General features: G+C 35.8%; 1 protein-coding gene across 6 annotated transcripts in view; it reads left to right on the top strand.

Moving 5' to 3' along the window:
- Positions 1-3,617: 3,617 nt before the first annotated feature.
- FAM135A (family with sequence similarity 135 member A) overlaps positions 3,618-23,834 on the top strand; it is a 98,022-nt gene continuing 77,805 nt past the window's right edge. For 5 of the 6 annotated variants that reach the window (XM_053664993.1, XM_053664989.1, XM_053664991.1 and 2 more), the window contains exons 1-4: positions 3,619-3,707; positions 10,722-10,811; positions 12,243-12,358; positions 17,073-17,152. In XM_053664993.1, coding sequence (XP_053520968.1) covers positions 12,282-12,358; positions 17,073-17,152 — 157 coding nt within the window. In that variant the 5' untranslated portion in view covers positions 3,619-3,707; positions 10,722-10,811; positions 12,243-12,281. Of the gene's footprint in view, positions 3,708-6,347; positions 6,391-10,721; positions 10,812-12,242; positions 12,359-17,072; positions 17,153-23,834 lie in introns of all 6 variants that reach the window. The other variant, XM_053664988.1, reaches the window with a different exon arrangement.

Below are 23,834 nucleotides of genomic sequence, written 5' to 3'. Positions count from 1 at the left end.
CTGTACCCCCATTTCCAACTCCTCCTATAATCAGTTACACCTGCCAGCATTCCTGTATTATCCCAGGTTTACTGGGCTGACATTGTGAGTTTGGGCAGGTGCAGCCCCATGTCATGGACCCAATTGTCTTCAAGCTCTCGTGCAGGAACTGTAATTCAGGGGGAGCCGCCTCCCAGTTACATCTTGGGTGGAAGTCACTTCCATCCCCCTGGCTCAAAGCATGGCCGCAGCTATTTAACATATCTCTGAAACCAGTTAAAGGTTATAGATATGTTAAATGACCATACCAGAGGCTAGCTGCAAAGCTGTTGCTGTACAAAACAGCTCTTAATGGCCCTGCTCCATGTGTCCCTTCCCTCAACTCACAGGGAGGAGAGGGGAGGACATCCTATATATCTTTCTAATATTTCCTGGACACCTTGAGTTCTGGACCCCATTCCAAATGCCTATTTGGGGCCCCCCTCTCAGCTGTACCCTGTTACAATATTGGCGATTATGTACTGCTGAACAGCACTGGCAAGGGATCCTTTGCCAAGGTGATGTTGGCCTGGCACATTTTCATTAGCAAAGAAGAGGCTATGCAAATCATGAATAGGTGGGGCTCCTCTAAAGTTTACAAGAAGTTCATTGTCTTAAGAGTTTAAATCACTCCATCACCCAATTATTTGAGGTGATTGCCACCCAGGACCAATATTTTCTCTTCATGGAGCACACAAGTGGAGGGCGCTTATGTGACTATCTCAAGAAGTACGGCCAAAGGACCAAGGAGGAGGCCGACCCATGTTTTCTGATATCTGCTACCAGAGGAGAATCGCCAACCATGACCCGAAGCCAGAGAACATCCTTCTAGACAGTGAGCTAAATACCAAAGTAACAGACTCTGGCTTCAGTGCAGAGTTTTCAGACCATGAACTTAACACCTTCTGTGGCACTATGTCCTACATGGCCCTGGAGATCTTGCAGATCCAGCCCCATGATGGCCCGAAGGTTGATGTTTGGAGCCTTGGGATAATTCTCTACAGAATGGTGACAGGGAAACTTCCATTTGTGGGGGATAACTTGGGGAACTGCAGCAGTATATATTGAATGAACAGGTTCATGTACCATACTTTGTCTCTAGAATGTCAAAAATTGTTACAAAAATTAATGACTATTCACCCTAGCCAAAGAACAACCCTAGAAGATATAATGAAAGATCCATGGTCAAAATTGGCCAGGAAGATGAACTGAAGCAGTACAGCAAGCCACCCTAGGGTGACATTGAATTCCCCCACCCCATCCCCAGTAATAGAAATAATGAAGAATCTTGGATTTAGGCAGCACGAGATAGAGGAGTTAGTAACAGGAAGAAAATATAACAATATATGGGCACATATCTGATCCTGCATACAACAAAAAATAAGATGAAAGGCCACACTTTTGGGGTAAGGCCTTGCCCCTCTGCTGCCCCCAAGAGCAGTCTTTCCACAACCCAAGAGGTCCATGCATCAAGGCAGAAAACTGATGTCATTCCCCCAGCCAACATGAAAGCAAAGACCACCATTCCCCCAGCCAGTATGGAAGTAAGGATGACTGGTTCCCAAACCAGCCTGAAATCAAGGACCACCCTCCCCTACCAGGCTTAGAGTATAGGACTGCCACCTCTAAGCTCAGCCCTCCAGTGTGGCCCTGGGGGCTCCCCTACCACTTCCAGCAGCAGTAGCAGCAGCTCCAGAGAAAACCACCAACAAAACTGCCTCCAACCTGCACAGCCTGATGGTGGGTCTTCAGGCTCTTCCTCTGGCCACAGCAAGGACCAACAGGAGGTGGCTAGGAGGGTCTTCAGATTCTTCTTAAAATCCTTATGCTGTAGGCCATCCACTAACAAGCAGCATCACAAAAGAACAAGAGTCAAGCCCATATAATTGTTTAAATTGTGGAAGGCCAATATAGGGCCACAGTGAAAGATGCTGGGAAGATCAAGTTGCCCTCCCTGGATTTTTATTATTCCTTTTTGAAATTTTTTGAAGATTTCTTTTTAGAGGAGAAGGGAGGGAGAAAGATAGGGTGGATTGGCTGCTTCTCGTACTCACCTGAAGCAGGACTGAAACCACAACCCAGGCATGTGCCCTTACTAGAAATCAAACTGACCTTTCACTTTGGGGGATGACACCTAACCAACTGAGCGACTCCAGTCAGGGCGCACTCCCTTATTTTTAAATGCAGAACTTGAAAGGGCTGTGCTATGTGGTGCAGATGAGCCAGAGGCAAAACCGAAACAGCTGCAGGTGAGAGCAGTGCCAGAAATATATGCTGTGTATGCAGGTTCAGCAGACAAGGGAAGTGTGCAAACTGCCAGTGTTCTCTGTACAAGATTCACATCAAGAGGGTATCTGGCATCTCCATGGCCTTCAAAAGCATCTTACTCCAAAATATCTGCTAAGCCTGGAGGTGAGCTTGAAGGACTGCTGGGAGCCCTCTGGGGTCAGGAAGAGAGGCGGCCCTTGCTGTGTATCTACTCCTCAGACCCTACTGTAAAACTTCAGAGACTGGAGTGTTTTTCCGGGGATCTTCCCTCCTCCCCCGCTCTTCTTTGCTCTCATGTTTGTGGGGATTCTTATTCAAGTATTTGATTCTCCCAAATTTTGTAATAAACTTGATGCCATTAAGTAGTCATATTGTACAACTCTCACTACTATCCAACCCGATTCACTTTTAACACACTCTGCAGCAGCAATTTCCTTCTTTTCATTAATCTTGCTTTAGTAACATAATGAGCTTTATGGACTTCAAAACGTTATGATGTATTTCATTCAGAAACTGGGAAGTAAGTCACTGAAGAATTATTCTTCACAGGCTATCTTATGCTTCTGCTCGTAGAATTCAAGAGGCAATGATTCACTTCATCGACCCATCCCCGCCCTCTTGAGCGTCAGTAACTGACGATAGCAGCACCCACATCTCTCCAAAAATATGCAACAAATAGTCCCCAAAGACAGCTGTCTAGAGCCAGCTTGGATTTCCGGCAAGTTTCTTTCCTGCTGCACGAAGTGAGTAGAGCAGGGACCAGGTTCTCTATCCTGAATTACAGAAGTAAGTGAAGAAGGAATAATGAACAATGTGAGAAATACAGTTTAAGGGTCAGTACTCCACGTTCTTGCCCTCCTTTTGGTTCCCTATTTAAAAGTTAAACCACGAAGCCCTTACACTTCATTCCTTAAATCTGCTGTCTTGGCGGTCTGTGGGGTTCGCGCTTTTTATTGACGCAAACCTCCATTCTCGCGGGAACTTGGGAGCTGTAGCTGCCCAGGACGCACAAATTTCTTGAAAATCTCTATTGGCTCTGGGGCCAGAGCAGTGACTGAGGAGCTTAAAAGAAAGGGGCGGGGCCTAGGCTTAGTGGGAGGAGGGAACAGGCACGACGGGGTGGTGAACTAAGGCAGGGGGCGGGGCTGCGTGGCCACGACCTGTTGATCGCAGGTAGCGCTGGCCGACCTCGGCTCCCTCAGGATCGGGGCCGACTGCGCATGCTCGGGGGCCTCGCACTGCCCGCAGCCGAGCGGCGGTGACGAACTGGCTCTTCTGCTGCGGTGGTTGCGGTTGCTGTGATGGCGATGTGAGGGGGCCTGAGGCGGGATGGTGCTTACCCGGGTAGGGCCGTCTTCTTGCAGTAGAACAAGGAGCTCCTCAGTCCGACAGGCGGTGGAGGAGGCCGAGCCGGGCGTGAGGTAAGCCCCCCGCCGCCTTCTCCGTGTCCCCCGTCTCCGGACACCCACGACCCCTCCCTCTGTTCCTCTTTCCCACGGGCCGGGCAGGAAGCGGCCTCCTTCTCGCAGTCCTTCTGCTCCGCTCCCGAACGTCACCCTGCTGCTCCCAGTGGGAGCCGGGTGCCTGGCCCGCTGAAGGTCGGTGGGGACGGCGTTACGGAGCGCGCTCCGTGGGGCGAGGGGCCGCGGTGCGCCGCTCGCCGGGCTCTGCCCGCAGCCCGGGAACGGAGGCGCGTCCCTCGGCCGGCTTTTCGTAAACCTCACTTCGGCCGTTTCGTAGACTCTGCCTGCCCTTCGCCCTCTGCTCCATCCTCGCTCCTTTACCCTCCTTTCTTGGTTCTGCTCTTCCGTGCACGCCTCCCACGTGCGTCTCCGCCCGGGTGGTCTCCGGTGCGAGGGAGGCAGTGTATCCTGCCCTGCCTCGATGCCTTCTCTCTCGCTGTGCGTCCGTAGCCTGGCTCTTCTTAACCGACGCTCATTACCCTCTGCAGCCAGGTTTTGCACTCTGTTGCCTCTATGTTTCCCCCTTGGCTGGCTTTTATTCTCATAGACCTCCTTTCAGTACTTCATTTTCGTTATCGTTTGTTAGTTTGTGGTTGTGCTTTTTGCTTTAGCATCGCCCTGCTGGACACCCTCGGAGGCCCTCACTCCCTAAATCCTTAGCTCTGTTTTGGTACCCAGCTTCATCCCTTTCCGTCTAATGGCCCCTTTTTCCATCTCGATCCCATTTCTAGTCTTGATTATTTTTTCCTTTCTAAACTGTGTGGGTTTTTTTTTTTTTTTTTCTGTTTGCACAGGGCAAGTCCCTTAACTTCAACCCGTCTATAACTTTTTATTAAATCTCTGAACAGTTCTGGTCTCTTCTGCTTTCTACCTAGAACTAGATAACCACTCAATATTTTTAGTTCCTCTTCTAGTTTAAGAAAATCTCGTCTTCTTTATTTAATGACTGGAAATATCACCAAAAGAGTGACAGTAGCAATAAGTCGTTACACTTAACTGATTGAAGCTTTACTTTTTACGAATTACGTTTGCCTGACGTGCCAGGAGAAATGAGTACAGACTTGATGAAAGTATAAAAGATTAAGATTTGTTTAAAGCTGACCTACAAACATAAGGTTAAAATTTGAAAATTTTATTGTCCTCCAGGAAATACAATTGTCCAAGAACCAATCTTTGGTTAGCATTCCCACACTCAATCCACTGAGCTACACCAGCCAGGGCACAAGAACCAATCTTAAACGAAATTTAACAAGTAACTTATAAAATTAGGTATTAGTTTTTATACTGCTATTGCAGTATAAAATACTGCTATTGCAGTCGATTACATCATTTTCCTAATGATCTCTGTTCCTTTTAGTTAGTGGGTACAGTTTCTACTAAATTAAGAATAGAATTAGTGAGCTTGCTGAAGGAGAAATATGTGAGAACGTGTATTAAATTTTTTAATTGGGCAAAATAACTTAACAGCTTTGGAAAATTTTTTCCCATCTCCTTGTGTCAAGATTTGGCATACGTAAAACTTGTCTCTATGTAAATCATGATATAGTATCTTATTTTGAAAGCATCTGCTGAAGCAGTTACTTTCAGGCAAGTTTGCCTTTATTCTAGAGTTGAAGATCAACTAAATTATGTGTTTCTTTCTGGAATCTCAAAGCAGTCACAAACAGTAAGTTCTTCCTTATGTTGCCAATATCAGGCAGGAATTAAATTTTTCAGTTTGTTGTTCAGAGGGAAACACCAAGGCAAAAAAACGTAGTCTCTTATTCCAGGTGATAGTAGAGGTAAAGGTAGGAGGAGATAGAGTTTAGAATCTTTTGTCATTAAACCATCCCTATTTTGAAAGAACCAGCAGTTATTGTGTGAGGTACAAGGTAATGAACTCAACTTTTAAGGCTTTTTAAAAATGATTTTTCCAATGCAAGTAGAGCTGACTGCTGTTTCTGAAGGAAGCTTTCCTGCCTTTCAAAGGCAAGTGTTTTTATTTTTAGGTAGCTATTCACTAAAAAAGTAAATGCTTACAAATTCTTGTTGGCATTTTTTAGTGAGTTGATTCTGTGCTCTTAGAAATTAAAATAAGGACTCATAGTTGATAGCAGGTACAGGACTGGACATCAGAAGATCTAAACTCTTATGACTAAGACTTATGACATTAGTTTGACAAGCCACTTAACCTCTATTGTTTGGTGTTTCTACCTGTAATATGTGGCTAAAAATAATGGCTACCCAGTAATTTTTGAGTAGCAGTATAAGCCTTAATTATTTAAAAATTCTTAGGGCCACCACAGACAAAAATTGCTATGTAGCACTTAGTTTTTATCTCATTTAGACTATATAATAAGAGTGTAATTGAATGCTTAAATGTCAGGTCACTGGGATTTATATTTTTAAAGTTCAGATTTCTGTGAAAAGCCTAGTAGAATGATGTGAACTATGGACTATCTTAATGTTCGTATACAGTGAGCAGATGCTACAGCATTCAGCGTATATGACTATGCCCTTTGTTTGACAGTATTTGACACTGAAAATGTAAGAGTTATTCATGTATGTGGTTAACTACAAAGTTTCTCATGTCTTATATTTTAGCTTTGTTTATTACAGATAAATACCCTTGAGAATGGAGACTTTGTAGTAGATAGAAAAGGTAAGGATTTCCTCTGCTTTGACTCTAGGTATTGAGGAAAAACTTAAAAGTGAGTTTTATAATATGCACCTATGTATTTAAAGAGATGAATGGAGATGGAGAAGCTGAGTGGTGATAAAAAGAAAGACTTCTGAATGGGCCCAGTGGTTTTTTAGAAAAGTTACGAAGCACAGTTGTTAAGATCTAGATTTTTCAGGAGGAATAGAGTGAAACAACTCCACAGTGAGTTTTACCATTTTATTTTTAAAGATTTGTATTTTTTAACAGGTACAATTGGTTACCAATGATGTACTAAACGTACTACAAATTCATCTTTTTTCTTAATAGAAATATAAACGTATCAGGCATATACCATTAAGAGATATCTCCTGCTTAGGTAATCCCTTAGGTGATTCTTGTTTTGATGAAATTTTTTTTGTAAACTATCAACCAAGGGAGCATTCTGAGAAAATTATAGCATATTTCCTTAAATGGGATTCACTTTCTTCAACCATCTATAACAGAAAGTATTTCTAAATTATATTATTACAGAGATGTGTGTTATTGAAAGTGTTATGTGTTGTTAAGTTTTATGAAATGTCCTTTTGCTACAGTTCTTAATATATTTTAAACTAGAAGTATTCCCTTACTGAAACCCCCTTGAAGTTGCCTTGTAGGATGCAGCTGCTTCATTCATGATTGTTTTTGGAGCAGAAGTATCTCTGACATCTGCTCTTTGATGTCTCCAAGTTGCCAGTAACTTACTAGCTTCAACTGGAAATACATACTGCTAATTGTAACTATCTAAGCTGCAGAGTGAGGGCTTATTGACAATCAAATTTAAGACCTTGGAATCCTTTGCCATTACTTTCATCTTTTGGAATTGAAAAACCCATATTTTAAAACCACCTTCATTCTTACTCAGATCTACTTTAAGACGGAAAATTAGTTGCTTAGGCAGATGAGATTAGACTGTAGGCTACCACCAGTCCTGCTCTGTAAATTGATAACTATGTTATGTCAAAGTATGATAATTGTATGATATAATGCTTGCCAAGGGCCCCAATTTGGTAAAAGGATTCTGAAATAGGCCCTGAGACAGGGGGAGCTAGAAAAATGTCTGTAAGAAATGAAATCAGAAAAATTGTTTGAATTAGAGAGTTGAAATATTCACTACTTGTTTGGGTGTGGGGGGATTGGTTGAAGTTCTTGTTTGTTTGTTTTATTTTCCCCAAGATTTTAATTGGAAGCCAACTTTTTCTCTTTAAAGTCCTATGGCCTATAAATGAAAATATTTTCAAGCCATACAATTGAAACTTATAATAATGTGTTTAGTTGAGTTGCATTATTTGAATAGACATTTCCTTGAATGAAAGCATATTCAAAAATTGACATGAATTAAACAGGGCAGCAGTTTATTAAGCACCAGGTGCCATGCTTGGTGCTTTATATAATTTTGTGTGTGTATATAAGTATATGTATATGTATATATAATCTTTTTAAGCCTTACCTTTTGACCTAGCAATTATAAATATTATTTCTTTTTTATAAGATTTAGGCTTAGAGAATCTGAATTAGAATCTAGGTCTGTCTGATACCAAAGTTAATTGTAGACTAAAGAAAGCATAGGAAGTTAAGAAGACATTGTTTCCTAGAATATTTTCCAGAGACTGGATTGTATTTTTATTCTCATTCTGAGCCTTTTTCTTTGTTGAAATAACTAATAAGATGGAATATTTTAAAGAATTCTAGGTACATTCCTGAATTAGGTAGTAAATGACGACTATGATTTTTTCTGAATTTCACTTCATGTTAAAAGAAATAATTAGCCTGGACCAGTGTGGCTCAGTTGAGCATCATCCTGCAAAGCGAAAGGTTGCTGGTTGGACTGCTGGTCAGGGCACACTCCTGGATTGTGGGTTCATCCTGGGTTAGGGAGCATATGAGAGGTGACAGATTGATGTTTCACACATCAGTGTTTCTCTTGCTCTTTTTCTCCCTCCCTTCCCCTCTCTCAATAAATAAATAAATAAATCTTTAAAAAAGGGGGATTTTTAGTTTTCAGTGCTTCAGGCTATCCTGGGTTTTTTAAGGTATACGAGTATAACACGGTATATTTGAAGGCATTCTGTGTTATGTTATTGGCAGATTTGTTTTATGGCATAGATGTGTTCTTGAAAAATTTATATGAATTGCTTATGATTAATTAAAATTAAATTCTGTTTTTCATATAATGTCAGAAGTAGCTTTTATTAAGTGCCCATAATGAGCAGTAAAAGTCTGTTTTATTTCTTTACTTCATTCTCATGTGCTAAGTCAACCATGGAAATGCTTGTATAAATTTCTAACTTTTTGTTCTACATTATACGTAAAAAAATAGTTTTTCTGTGGAGCTTCTAAGTGTTCTGTTTTGAGAGTGCTACTTCTTACTCTAAAAGTCAGTTTTGAGATTAGTAATGATATGTTTTTCTTTTATCAGACAACAACTGTTAAAACCCAAATTTAAAAAAATTAGAAGAGAACAATGCATTAAAACTTCAGATATGGTGTTTGTGGGTGTGGGATGTGAGGGATTTGAAGATTTCATAATTAGAGAATAATGTTAATTAAATGGAAAATAGACTACAGTAATTTATCCAATGCAACTTTTTTTAATTGTTGCATTCTGATTTCAGTTTTTGTTTAATTATGGGTATATATATCTTGTGGCTTGATGATAATTTAATCTATTTCCTATAACAGTTTATGTATAGGCTTTAGAAATATGCAAGTTTAAAGATAAATTGTAGCGTTTTATATATTTGAGGATTTTGTCCTTTATCCTTATTTCTGAACTGTGACCTTGGATAAATTATGTAAACATCTTGGTCCTTAGTTTGCTCACCTGTAAAATGGAGTAATAATAGCTCTTTCAGACTCTTATGAGAATAAAATAAAATAGTTTAAGTTACTTGTGTAAGAGTAGGTGCTTCAAAAAGTTATGAGTGTCTGTATTTGGTTTCTATTTGATCTGTATTTGGTATCAAGAGGGAAAACATATAACTTTTAAAGGTCATCTGTCAAGCTATTCTCATCATCTTTTCCTTTGAAGATCTCCCTTTTTCCCTCTCCAGAAAAGAACAATGTAGTATTCTATTCTCTTCTTGAATATTTCTGTAATTTCCTCAGTATAGCATAGGACTGGTCCTCAGGAGTTCATTTGCATTACTAAGGAGTGAGAGCAAAAGTTTCTAGACCAGTGATTTTCTTTACATGTCCTTTCTACTGTAGTTATTCTGATAAACTCATCTTCGCTGTGAATCACTTTTAAAAATGAAATGTCACTAATGAAAGTGTGCTGTGCATGTGAATAATTTCAAAGACAAAAAGAAGGTTAAGGCCATGTGAGTGATGGTGATCTTCAGAGTCAGACAAGTGACAGGTGGCTTAGCCATTTTAAAGCAGGCTATAATCCAGTGACTTAGCATGTTTAACCTCTAGAAGAGGGAGTTTACAAAACTTGGCAGTGTTGGGGTCTCTGTCAGTGAAAAAGGAAACTGAATCAAGGAATACAACCATAGCTCAGGTATTTAGACTGAACCAATCAATGCAGATTTAACCAATTTAGGTGGCCAGAATTACACTAGATAGCAGGGTTAGAGATGCAAGACTAATACACATGTCACTGGCTGATTGCTCTGTTTATAGGTGTATGTAACATTCTTTTTGATGCGATTATTAAGGTTCAAAATAACAGTTATAGAAGGTAGTAAAATCTACATTTTTATGATGGAGAGAAGAAAAAATCTGTGAAAAAGTGAATGTGGTCTTTATTCTAACATTTTTAGTACCTAAAATAATTGTACCAAGGACAAAGTGTTTTTTTTTAATTTAAGCAATAAATATTTGGAGTGTGGAAAAAATTATAGCATATCCAGTTGACCTTTGTGTCAAATATTTTAAGTAGCTCGTAGCATATGTTTATACACAGATACATTTCATTTAGAAATCATTTACTCTATCCAGAAAGTTATTTAAAAATTGTGAGTTCTGTATTTTAAAACTTAATAGGTTTATGATGTTTTGGGTATTCATGAAGATTTTTTCTGAACCACAGAACTGAGAAAGTAGTCTTCTGTTTATTATTGTGCTTTAAAGTGGATCCTTAATGAAGATATAATAGTTAATATTGATGTCAGTGAAACTGAATGAAAACAAAATCTCTAAAACTTTACTCCTAAACCTTACAGAGGTTATAGATTTTTTAGATATTATATATATTGAGAATATTAAGTAACTTAGTATAGGTTTCCTTAAAGTGCACCTTTTAATGTTTACCATTTTGTTTGAGGTGTTATTTTTCTTTCTCCTAGGAGGAACAATATATTTTTAACAAGAATCAGTAACCAGAAATCCAATATTTGTTATTTAATAATGTTAAGAGGAAGTTTTGATCAGCAGAGGTAAGAATATGACATTTTACATTTAACTCATAATAGATTAGGTCATTTGTTAAATTTCTATAAACTATTTTGAGAATTATAAAGGGTCTAAGATTTTATCCCACTTGCAAGCTAACAAGTTAGCCTGCCACATGTGCCATGGATATGGTCAGAAGATACAAGACTTTTGGATCAAGGAGAAGGATAGTTTATATTCACAGCTATAGCTGTAGCTTGAGAACCAGGCTGCACTTGCATATAAGCAGACTGTGTTTTAAGAGAGGAACCCTGAGCTAATGGTACCTGAATCTTTTATATTGGACAATAAGCCTGCTTGATTTATGCCTCAGTGGGATACATTATCTCTAACTTGGGTTAGTAAATGTATCTGCCCTTTGTTTCAGTATGAGATACTATCTCCAATTTCCTAAGACTTTGCTAAACAGATCCTTGAAAAACAGTCTGGACAAGGGCAATCAGAGTCTCTGCTTGCAAGACGTAGAGAAATGCAAGACTCTGGAGAATTGTCTTTTAATACTTCCTACTCTGAATTGTTTTTTAAAGCATGTATTATTGATAAAGATGATTTTTGCAGTGCTTTTTTTTGAAATAATAAAAAGATGGAAACCACTGAAATACCAAGTAATATGAGGTTGTTTAAATTATAACATTCATAGTATAATAGTTAACTATTAAAAATGTTATAAAACTATCTATTGACATAGATGTTCATCAAAAAAATAATTGAAATAAATGGGTTATAAAATGTACATGTGGTTTGATCTCATTTTATAGAATTTGTATGGATGTACAACATATGAAGAATATATACCAAAGTATATATTTCAGTGGCTAGAATTGTGAATGTTTTTTCTTTGCTTGTCTGTATTATTTTAGCCCTTTTGAAGATGAATACTTTAGACTTTTATAATGAGGGTTTTTTTAATTTAAAAGATGAATCATCATTTAAGAACTTTACATAATGGAGAAAAACATTCACAAATATAAAAGGGGATTAAAGAATGTTACTTCATTTTTTGACTCTGGAATTGGTTTTATGTGCATTGTAGAACTATAAGAGAATGATTAGGTAACTTAATTTGTTCTTAAGTTACTATTTTACCTATGATAAAGTCAGCAGTTTCTTTTAGCAATTTGATATATTTATCACATGTCATAAAGGAAAACAAACCTTAGAAAAAGTGTTCTAATAGGACATACCTTAAATTATAGTTTTCCTATTTAGTAAATATATTCTTAGTAAGTATGTTTAGTAAATGTAGATACTGGTACTATTTTATTGGGTTAGTCTAAGTTAGGTACACTGACCTAATTTGCCTCATTTTTTTTCTGCCTGTATTTAATACTCAAACATGTTTAAATATTAGTGTTTTTGTACTTGGAATTTTTGTTGTTGAAGTTCTCATAATTTTTCCCCTTTCTTTAACCAAGGTGCTGTTACTAGATTTGTCTTCTGAGTATAAATTAAAAATGACTGAAGTTCAAGCAATGGTAGAATTCTCCGTGGAGCTAAACAAATTCTACAATGTGGATTTATTTCAGAGAGGGTGTGTATTTTAATGTGAAAACTATATATATTTTTAAATTTAATTATTTTGAAAACTATTTTGTTTGATAATATGTACAGTTTTCATTTATATTTAATTAGATATATTTGTTCTAGCATATATAAGGAAAACCATGAGGTATATTCAAGTAATTTTCTCAGATGAATTTGTTTTTAAATATGTGAGAATTATGTACATGGATATAATGATAATGGTGGATATATTTAACATGTGTTTCTAAATTTATACTGATCATTGAGAGAACTTTAATGAAAAGTGTAAGATCTTTTTTCTCCTTTGTAAAAGTTTATAGTATCTGGGGAAAATAAAATATACATACAAAACACCTAAGAAGAAACACAAAATGATGAATATTCAGTAAGTGTATGTAGGAAATGCTCTAGGAATCAGAACAAAAATACCTTTCTAGGTTATATTAGGAAACACCTTTTGAAAGATAGGATCAAAGTATGGATAATACTTGGATACACAAAGGATGAAGTGAAAGACCCTTTTAAAACTGGACAGAGTAGTATGAATTAATTCTTGGAATTAAGAATGAACATGTTATTTTAAAGAATGTTTAGGAGATTGGATATTCTGTAGAATTGCTGAAGGAAAAATAGCAAAGAAGGGAGAGGTTATGTTTGTGAAAGGTTTTAATGTCTGGAAAAGAGCTGACCCTAGGAATTAGGGTAGCCATTCATGGTTTCCAAGTAAGGATAAAATTATCACTATTATTATAATAAGCATTTACTAACTCGACAAAGATTGTGGTATAGTAGATTGATAGTTGTGTATAGGAAATAGAAGCATAGGGAACAGTTTAGAGGTACTTGCAGTAACTCAGCATATATACCTGAAGGTCTGCACTAAGAATGGTAGTAATGCAACTATGACTAACAGAGCAAGATAAATCTTCTGTCGTTTTTTTGTTTGTTTGTTTTTGCTTGGCTTGGCTTTGCTATCTTCTTGAGAATATAAAAACAGTATACTCTGCTCTGCTCCACATGTTATCTCATCCCTTAGCAGGACAGCCTAGGCTTGTTCTCATGGCAGAGGCAGGCATCCAAGAAAGAGAACAGGGGATGCCAAGGCCATTTGAATTGGACTACTTGTTACTTCCACTGCATTCTGTTGGCAAAGCAAGTTAAGAGGCCAGACAAAGCATCTGGGCTAGTGTCTCTTTGGCCAAAAACTCTTAAAACTTTATGGGGTTTATATATTTTATATAATCCATTTCATGAAATCTATACCCACACTTGTTTTTTGAGGCATGACTACTCTCTGTATGTAATCACTACTGTTTGGGGACCAGGAGTCTGTGGGAACATGCCCTTAAAGTTCCTAAAAACCCTTTTTGTCACACAGAATATGTACTTAGACACTGCCAAAATTCCTTTATAGATCTTAAGAAAGGGATTTATAGCCACACCTGTGATTTGATCTTTGTTCATGGCTGCATTTTATTTTGAAAATCTAGGAAAATGAGATTTAAAAAATTTTATATTCCGACTCGGCAAGTCCTAATCTCTATATTCCCTCTATATTCCTAATCTCTATATTCTGCTTGTAAAATGACCAGTTGTTTCTTTAGCTTATCTCTTTCTTGCAGAATCTTACTATACTTAGCAAAGAGCAACCAGTTGACATTTTTAGTCTTCTGCCTGGAAATTAGCTTGGTTATGTACAAAAGTTTCTTAGGTACATTGTCTGAATTCTTCTAAGTTACTGCTGACAGCATGTATATGTAAGTTTCACCACTACATAACATGGGTTACCTTTTTTTCCTCATTATTTTTCTTGCCTCTGTAATTGTTTCTTTGGTCTTCAAGTCAGTGCCACATATTTTAAGTTTTTGTTAAGTACCAATTTCTGCATTAGTTATTTATTGCCACAGTAATGCAGCTAACAGCAAACACAAAATCTCAATGGCATCACAACAATAAACATTTACTTTTGTTCAAAAGTCTGTAGATCAGCTGACTTTCTGCTGATTGGGGTGGCTTGAGTAATCTTTACTGGGCTCACTCATGAATTCACAATGAACTGGTAGGTTTACTGGGTGCTAGCTGATGCACAGTGGCCTCAAGGTTTGGTAGACTCAGCTATGTTTTATGACCTCTCATATTCTAGCTTAGTCTCATGGAGGAGGCAGGTTACCAAAGAGAAAGAAACTGTAAAATAACCTTTAAAGACTTGGGCTTTGAACTCTCACACTGTCATTTCTGCCACATTGTATTGCCCCACATAAGTCATAAAGCCAGCTTAGATTAAAGGGGTGGGGAACTACACTCCACTTTCTAATGGGAGTCATATCGCAAGAGGTGTGGATATAGGGATGGGAAAGAAAAATGGAAACATTTAAAAGGCAACCTATCACACACTGTCATATTTTTTGGTTGTTAAATTAATTTCTGTGAGGCATTCTGAGAAATAAATAATAGGATTTAATGACTGATTCCATGTGGAAGATGATGCTGGGAGAGAAAAAATCATTTAATATTTGAAGAGGTATGGATTTGCATGTGTAGAATTAGTTTGAAAAGCTCAGGAAAGGAAAAAAGTGATTATGAATCAAATATGGCAAAACCTTTTTTAATTGTTGAAAATAGGTAGTGGGTATATCAGTTCATTGCTTGACTTTTTGCAAATTTGGAATTTGTAATGTGAGATTTAAAAGATAGTGCTTAAGTTTTAAATCACGTCGACTTGGACAATATTAGAATTACTGAGATAAGTGATAAAGTTAAAGAGGATGACCGTTGTGGTACTTAAGATTAGTTCATTTTGATTTGTTGAATTCGAAGTATCTTTTAAAGAGTAAAAACATAATTGAGTAGATTTAAAGATATAGTTGGCTTTATTGAGCAATTTATGAATTGGGCAGCATCCCATCTAGCAAATAGAGAGGAGCCCCAGAAGCTATAAAATATGGAAGACATTTTTAGGCAGAAACTGGGTGGGACAAGGTTATTAGAAAAAAAAAGAAAGTATTGTTTCAAGCAAGGTTGCCTTCTGTTAGGGGAAAGAAGGAATCTTATCACTCAGGTTGCTTTAGCTTCCTTTGGTGGATATCGAGGGCCTGCTTGACAAATTACTTCATTAATAGGTAGGGACCAGAAAATTCCAGACTGACCAATTAAGGTAACATTCCTGGAGAAGGTTGAAATTGCAGTTAGGTGAGGTATTAAGTCTAGGTTCGTTGTGAACTTGGCTTTAGCCCAAGTAACTTGATTTGGGGCCTGTGGTTTTATTTTTAATACGTAGCCTAGTGGAGACAGTTTATAAATGGAAGTTTCAAATGGGTGTAAAGACTAAGTGAATTATTTTTCCCTTTTATTATCACCATCATAAATATAGCATGTATAATTCCCGCTTTTATTAATTTGTCATTATTCTACAGTTTGGTTTCCCTATCCATTGAGGACAGTTGAAGAATATTATGTTACTGAACTTTCAAAAATCTATTAGAAGCTTACTGTTTTTAGATATATGGTTTGACTTGTTTATTTCTAAGAATATTTTCAAGGATATAATTTACTCTTTTTCAATTTTTAAAAATATTTTAATCGAATTTATAGGGGTGACGTTGGTTAATAAAATTACACAAGTTTCAGGTATACCATTCTACATCATCTGTATATTATAATGTGTGTTTACCACCTTAAGTCAAGTCTCCTTCCATCACATTTATTCCCCTCTTACCTTCTACTGCCCCTCACCCCCCTTCTGTCTGGCAGTCACGATACTGTTTGTGCCCATGAGTTGTTCTTTGGAATGTAATTTATTATTTTTTTCTATTCTGACTTCCTTACTTCTGCCATTTAAGCCAGTTAACTTAGATCTTGTATTTGGCTGTTATGTTAAATAACTGTCATACATTACCTAGATTTATATTTATATTAGAAAATAAAAATATCTTTACTAATTTATTTTCTGATATATCAAAGATTGCTTGGATACTAAGATGAGAAACTTAAAAGTAATTTATATGTAGTATTGTGATATTTTAAAAATAACATCAGAAAAAAATTACATCAGTAAATATCTTACTGAATAACATTGGGATTATAGCTCAGTAAAGATTACATGGAAATGGAATGTGAGGAAATGTTTCTTGTGCGTGTTTCCTGATGGTTTTTTCCTGCTCTTGTAAATATTTTTATTGTAATTTGTACCTTGTTGTTAAGTGATAGAGAACTGATTAAGCAATGCCTAAACTTCATGCAGAGAAGAGAGAGAACATGTTACATCTGAGTAAGTTTGTTTTTTGAGTGGGCAGGTTTTTATAATATGAAATCAGTTTTTAAAAACCATTTATAATTATTTATTTTTTCAAAGTTATGCTGAAGAATAATTTATCTTTGTTATCTTAAAAGAAAAAATAAGTTGAGCAGGGAAACTCTTACATGCCTTATTAATTTCTCTGGTTGCTATATGTGACATTCATTTAAAGTAAGAAATACCATATACATTCTGTTTTTCCCACTTATCTTCAAACATACTGGTTTCCCTTTGGATTTCATCCTGTGCTAATATTTGATCTATAGATCTCATACATTATTTTAAATATTATAGGAGTAGTAAATATTATGGGAGACTGATATTAGCAGACCAACTTTATTTTTTTAATATATAGATACATGAAATTGGAGCATTGCATATTTTAAATATATTTTTTGAAATGGCTTTTTTGTCTCTTCTACTTTAGTTTGTACCAGATTCGTGCATCTATGAAAATTCCACCAAGAGTTCCCCACAGAGTAGAAGCTCATTTGTTTCATGGAACAGGTAAGCCAGGGAATACTGTGTAATAACTTTTCATAATTTTATTTTTTAATTACAAATATAAGACACCAAAGAACATCTTTGTAATGCTTCTTATAAGAAATATATTTAAGGCCTCAAAAAACAGGCTTTCTTGTTATAGTTTCCCCATCTTCCCCTTACTTCTTATGAGCAAATGAAAAAAAGAAGTGAAATTGCCAGGAAAACAAATGTAAGTAGGGGTGGTATGAATTTTATCATGTGGGATGTAATTTTCAAAATACACACTGAATGTGGATGTGTAATTTGACATGATTATCAGAGGTATTTTATGATAAAATTTAGTAGTACACATTTCAAGAATATTTTTTAACCGTGTGTGTGTGTGTGTGTGTGTGTGTACAGTGTGTGGTTAACTACTCTAATTAAAAAGCAAAGAGCCAGAAGACATAATCTGACAATTTGAAGTGTTTAGCATTATGTTTTTAGCATACTATGGATGCAGAAATTCTGGGTAATGTTAAATTTTTGTTTTTTACATTGTTAATCAATTCTGGAAGCAACATGTGTCCAAAATTACCCTACCCAAGTTTTATAGTTGGATAAAGCTAAACAACAAACTTTGCCCTATCACTAAAAACCTTGGTGGAATTGTAAAAGATTTTTAACTTCAAGCTCAATATTTCATATGTAAACTGGAACAAATTCCAGAAACTTTATGGGATGTAATGAAGTATAAATCATTTACTATACACAAGGAACATAGCTTTTTTTAGTTTTTAGCAACCAGTAAATGGAAATGGAAATATTATTATCATTGCTGTTTCACTATGTTATTTCACTAGTCTACAAATATTTCATCCATTATTATATAAAATGGAGAGTTTACTCTATATTCCTGAATACTATCAAATGCTCGGGGGAGCCTATTTATTGCTCATGACCAAAAATAAACATTCTTTAAAAAAAACAAAAAACATTTCTTCTTGGCCTGATACACATATTAAAATGTATGTTTATTATCAAGCTCTACCTGCTGTAGCTCACCAGCATTGGTAGATTGAGCACAGGCCTGCGAACCAAAGGATTGAAGTTTGATTCCCAGTTAGGGCACACGCCTAGGTTGCAGACCAGTTCCCAGCAGGGGACTCACGAGAGGCAACCATACATTGATATTTCTCTCCCTCTCTCCTTTCCTTTCCCTCTAAAGATAAATAAATAAAATCTTTAAAAAATATATATATTTTTTTAATCAGTAGGTCTTTTTAAGTTTACATTGTAGGAAATGCAAAGGTTAAAACAACTAATATTCTTTTTGAACCTCCTTAATCTAGTAAACTAAATATCTTGCTCTGTTGTATCTCCTAAAGTTGCCAGTTGAATAAACTAGAAAGACTATTTTTCTGGATGACTTTTATATTTATTTTTTTCAGCTTTATGGAGGAAGAATTGACAGATAAAATTATATATATTTCATGTGTACAATGTGATTTGATAAACATGTACATTGTAAAATATTACCACAGTCAAGATAATTAGCACATCCATCATCTTGCATAGTTAAATTTTTGTGCATGTGTGGTGAGAATGCTAAAGATTTACTTTTAGCAAATTTCAAATACACAACACTTTATTATTTAGGATAGTCACCATAGTACACATAAGATTATCACAAACTTAGAACCGAAAGTTTGTGCACTTGGATCTACATCTCCCCATTTTTCCCCATATCCCTAGCTCCTGGCAGCTGCCAGTCCACTGTCTGTTTCAGTAAAATTGACTTTTTTGTTGTGTTTTGTTTCCATATGTAAGTTGTACCATACAGTATTTGTCTTTCCCTCTCTGACTTATTTCACTTAGCAGAATGCTCTCAAGGCTCATCCATACTGTACAAATATCAGGATTTCCTTTTTATGGCTGAATAATACTCCATCATGTATATATACACCACATTTTTTGAAACCAGAAAAGTCAGCATTTGTTCTGCCTTTTACCACCAAAACCAGTAAGTAGAGACAGGGATTGAATCTTCACGGCACTTTATTCAGATGGCTGGCGATCTGAGAATACAGGGGGTTATGTACCCTAAAAGACTGTCTTATACTTCATTTCAGGCCAGACTCATAAAAGTAGGAAAGAGTATAGATAAGAGGTTTGGAATTCAGGGAAAAAGTTGTAGGTAAGTGATTTGGGACTTAGGAAAAAAGGTTAATCAGATGAAAGCTGCTGTAGGCAATTTCCCTAGCATCCTTTCATCTGTTGACTGGTGATTCTTTATGTCTTTGGTGATTATTTGTGTCCTGCCTGGGCTGCAGATATTTCTCTCTGGAACTAAATGGCTCAGATACCATCTTGATTGCTTGCAGTCCTCCATGGGGCACGGAGGTAGAATTACAGTGGTCCCCTGGAGTCAAAGTGGGTCATATCTTCAGTTCCTGAAACAGTCACTTTTTTACATGCATTAGTTACTAAGCTTATTAAGTATTACCTAAAACTGTTTCAAAATCTGAGTTCCCCCGTCATTTTCTTTATTCATCCACTGACAGATACTAGGATATTTTTGCATCTTGGCTATTATGAATAATGCTGCAGGGATTACATGGGAGTACAGACTTCTCATTGGAATACCAATTTTGTTTTGTTCAAATATATACCCAGGAGTGGGATTGCAGAATCATGTCTTAGTTATATTTTTAATTTTTTGAGGAACCTTTGTGTTCTTTCCATTGTTGCTACACCAACTGCATTGCCACCAACAATGCATAAGGCTTCCCTTTCTCCAAATCCTCACCAACACTTCTTACTGCTTGACTTGTTGATTCTTACAGGTGTGAGGTGATATCTCTTTGTGGTTTTGATTTATATTTCCTGATGAGTAGTAATGCTAAGTATCTTTTTGGTATACTGTTTGCCATTTGCCTGTCTTCTATGCAAACATAACTATTTTCTCTGCCCATTTTTAAATCTGATTGTTTGGGGTTTGCTTTTGTTGTTGTTTTGTTTTTCTTTTTGGCTATTGAGTTGTGTTTTGTAATATATTTTGGCTATTGATCCCTTATCAGATACATGATTTGTAGATATTTTCTCCCATGAGGCAGGTTGCCTTTTAATTTTTTTATGTTATCCTTTGCTGTGTAGAAGTTTTTTAGTTTGGTGTAGTCCTTTTTGTTTAGTTTTGCCTTTGTTTTTGGTGTCCAATCCAAATGATCAGTGCCAAGATAAGTGTCAAGGAGCTTTTCACACTGCATTTTCTTCTAAGTTTTATGGTATCAAGCCTTAAGTTTGAATCTTAATCCATTTTGAGTTAATTTTTGTGAGTGGTATGTGATAGGGGTCCAGTTTTAGTCTTTTGCATAAGGGCATTCATTTTTCCCAGTACCCATTATGTGTTCCTGGTGCTTTGTCGAATGTTAGTCATCCATATGCCTGCGTGTTTATTTCTGGACTTTTATTCTGTTGTATTGGTTTGTGTGCCTGTTTTTATGCCAGTACCATACTATTTTGATTACTATTATCTTGAAATAAGAAAGTTTAAAATGAGAAAGTGTAGTGCCTCCAGCTTTGATTATATTTTTCCTAAGATTGATCACACTGGCTATTCAGGATCCTTTGTGGTCTCATGAATTTTAGGGTAGTTTTTTCTGTTGCCTTGAAAAATGCCATTGAGATTTTGATAAGAGATTGTATTAAATCCATAGATCACTTGGAGTAGTATAGACATTTTAACAATATTAAATCTTCCAATCCCCAAACATGGGGTACTTTTTTGTTTACTTTGGTCTTATTCAGTTTCTTTAAGCAGTATTTTATACTTTTCAGTATATAGGTCTTCAGTCTCCTTGGTTAGAAATATTATTTCTAATATTTTATGTTTTTGAATCTGTTATGAATGGGATTACTTTCTTGATTTGAGTACTACATTGTTAGTGTATAGAAATACAGCTGATTTTCTTATGCTGATTTAATATCCTGTAATTTTACTGAATTTGTTAATTAGATATAACAGTTCTTTGGTGGAGTCTTCAGGATTTTCTGTATATGACAGTACAAAGTCATGTCATTTGCAAATGACATGTAATGACAGTTATACTTCTTTCTTTCCTGTTGTATACTCCTGATTTTTTTTTTACCAGTTTGCTGTGGCTAGAACTTCTATTATGATGTTGCATAGAAGTGGCAACATTGGGTATTCTCGTTCCTGACTGTAGAGGAATACTTTCAACTTTTCACTGTCGAACATGATGTTAATTATGAGCCTGTCATATACGGCCTTTATTATGTTGAAGTATATTTCTTCTATACCTAATTTATTGAGTTTTTAACATTAAAGTATGTTGAATTTCTTCAAAAGCTTTTTCTGCATCTGTTGAAGATACGATTTTTATCCTTCATTTTGTTTGTGTGGTGTATCATATCTGTTGATTTGCATATTGCAAAACATCCTTGCATTCCATAGATAAATCCTACTTCATCACAGTACATGATTCTTTTCATGTATTCTTGCATTTGGTATAGTAGTATTTTGTTGAATTTTTACTTCTGTATTCATCAGGGATATCGGAATGTAATTTTCTTAGTGTCTTTGTCTGGCTTTCATATCAAGGTAATGCTGGCCCTGTAAAATGAGTTTAGAACTGTTTTTCTTTTTCTTTAAGTCAATTTTTGGAAGAGTTTGAGGAGGATTAACATTAATTTTTCCTTAAGTGTTTGGTAGCTTTCACCAGTGAAGCCATCTGTTTCTGGACTTATTCAGTGGAAGATTTTTGATTACTGATTTAATCTTCTTACTCATTGGTCTATTTAGATTTTCTGTTTCTTCACGATTGAGTCACATGTTAGGTTGTGTGGTTTGAGGTCTTTCTAGTTCATTTGTATGGCAGAAATGTTACATGTAAATATGATTTACAAAGCAGTGTTATTTTGATATTATAACAAAGAGTATTTCAGAAATATCCAAATAAAGTACCTTTTTAAGTGCTTTTTGTGAGCACTGTGATTTGGGTTTCTATTAATTATAAGTCCAAATAGAGTCATTGTTGTTACCAGTTCAGTTTCTAGTATCTGATATTATCAACTGTTTTATTAAACTGTGAAATGTCAATGAGCTGATAGTTTACTAGTGTATAAAAAGGAAGTTTCTTTTAAAAATAAGTTGCCTATAGCAGACACTGTCTTTAAAGGCAAAGGCTAGCTTTGGAAAACAATGAACTTCCATAATATATCATTTTAGCCAATATGTGAAAACATTATGTATACATGTATTGTATTATCATTCTGGAAAAATTTACAGAGTTTGCATATTTTTAAGTAAATTATAGCAACTGGGATTTTCTCTATACTTCTTATTACATACCTTATATTTTCTTTTTTGAGGTATAATTGACATAAGTTTCTGATAGATAACATTGATTCAATATATATGTACATTATGAAATAATCATTAAAATAAGTCTACTTATGTTTTATTACCATACAGTGTTATCACTGACTGTATTCCCTCTGCTGTACATTATATCCCCATGGCTTGTTTATTTTATAATTGGAAGTTTGTACCTCTTAATCCTCTATACATCTTTTACCTATTTCCCCAACAGCCTCCCATCAGATAACCATCAGTTTGTTGTCTCTGTTTTGTTTGTTGTTTTAGATTCAGCATATAAGCATGCCCTCTATTTCTTCAGACTTTGATTTGTGCTTTCATCTCAGTATCTTTTCTTTCCAGTACTGTTTTACCACAATTCCTACACTTTGTGTATGTTTCTGGAAAATTTTTAGAAAGAAGAGAAAAAAATAATGATTTTTGCCTATGAGTTGTAGTAGGGCAGGTTAGATGGGGTGAGAATTAGATGGTATTACAGCTTATCACAACACATTTAAATTATTTTTAGCATGAGATTATGCTAACAGTGAGAGGTTTGGGTCAGGAACTAGTTGTCGCCTGCAATAACATCAGTCAAGAAAGACAGTGAATATTTATAAGGCTGTTGAAAATTGATTAATGATAATGCATGTAGAGACTTCATTGCTAATTCCAAGTCCCAGTTTGAAATTTTAGAAGACTATAATTTCAACACAAAATTCAAATAACAAATCTCCATGTCTAATAGCGATACTATTTTTTAACTTGCTGATATGTTGTTTTATATCCATATATTCCTTCGTTCTGAAAAAATTAACTTTTATGCAAACAATACAAGGAAATAGTTAAAAGATTAGTCCACAAAGGTTTGTAGTGAAAACCTTAGCTCATTCTCACTTGATCTTAGCCAAAAGGCTGAAAAGTAATAGATATAGCTCATTCTCTAGATTCATTTTCTTTTTATTGTTTCTCTAGTACTAATTGTTTCCTTTGTATAACATTTTTACTTCCTGTTAGGCTAAATGACAATTTATCTTATTTGCTCTCTTCCTCTCTCCTACTTTTAAAAAGAGGTACCATAATCATAATTCCCATATCTTTGACCATTACTCTAGCCTCAAATAATATATTTAGACCTTAATACCTTATTTCAGCAAATATGACAGGCCCCTCATTTTATCAAATAAGGAGATAATGCAGTCTTGCCTTTTTATTCAAATTTTCTCTTTTTCTCCAGCTTCTAACCTACTGGATATATTTTGCTTTATATTATCAAGATTGCTAACATTCATATTCTGTTCTGTAGTTAAATCTTATGTGCTTTGTCTGTGTTTGGTTACAAATATT

The sequence above is a fragment of the Artibeus jamaicensis genome, unplaced genomic scaffold (assembly GCF_021234435.1).
Source record: "Artibeus jamaicensis isolate MK-2021 breed Jamaican fruit bat unplaced genomic scaffold, CSHL_Jam_final contig_388, whole genome shotgun sequence".
Taxonomy (NCBI): domain Eukaryota; kingdom Metazoa; phylum Chordata; class Mammalia; order Chiroptera; family Phyllostomidae; genus Artibeus; species Artibeus jamaicensis.
Note: the sequence above shows the minus strand (reverse complement) of the source record. Positions and strands in the feature narration are given on the sequence as shown.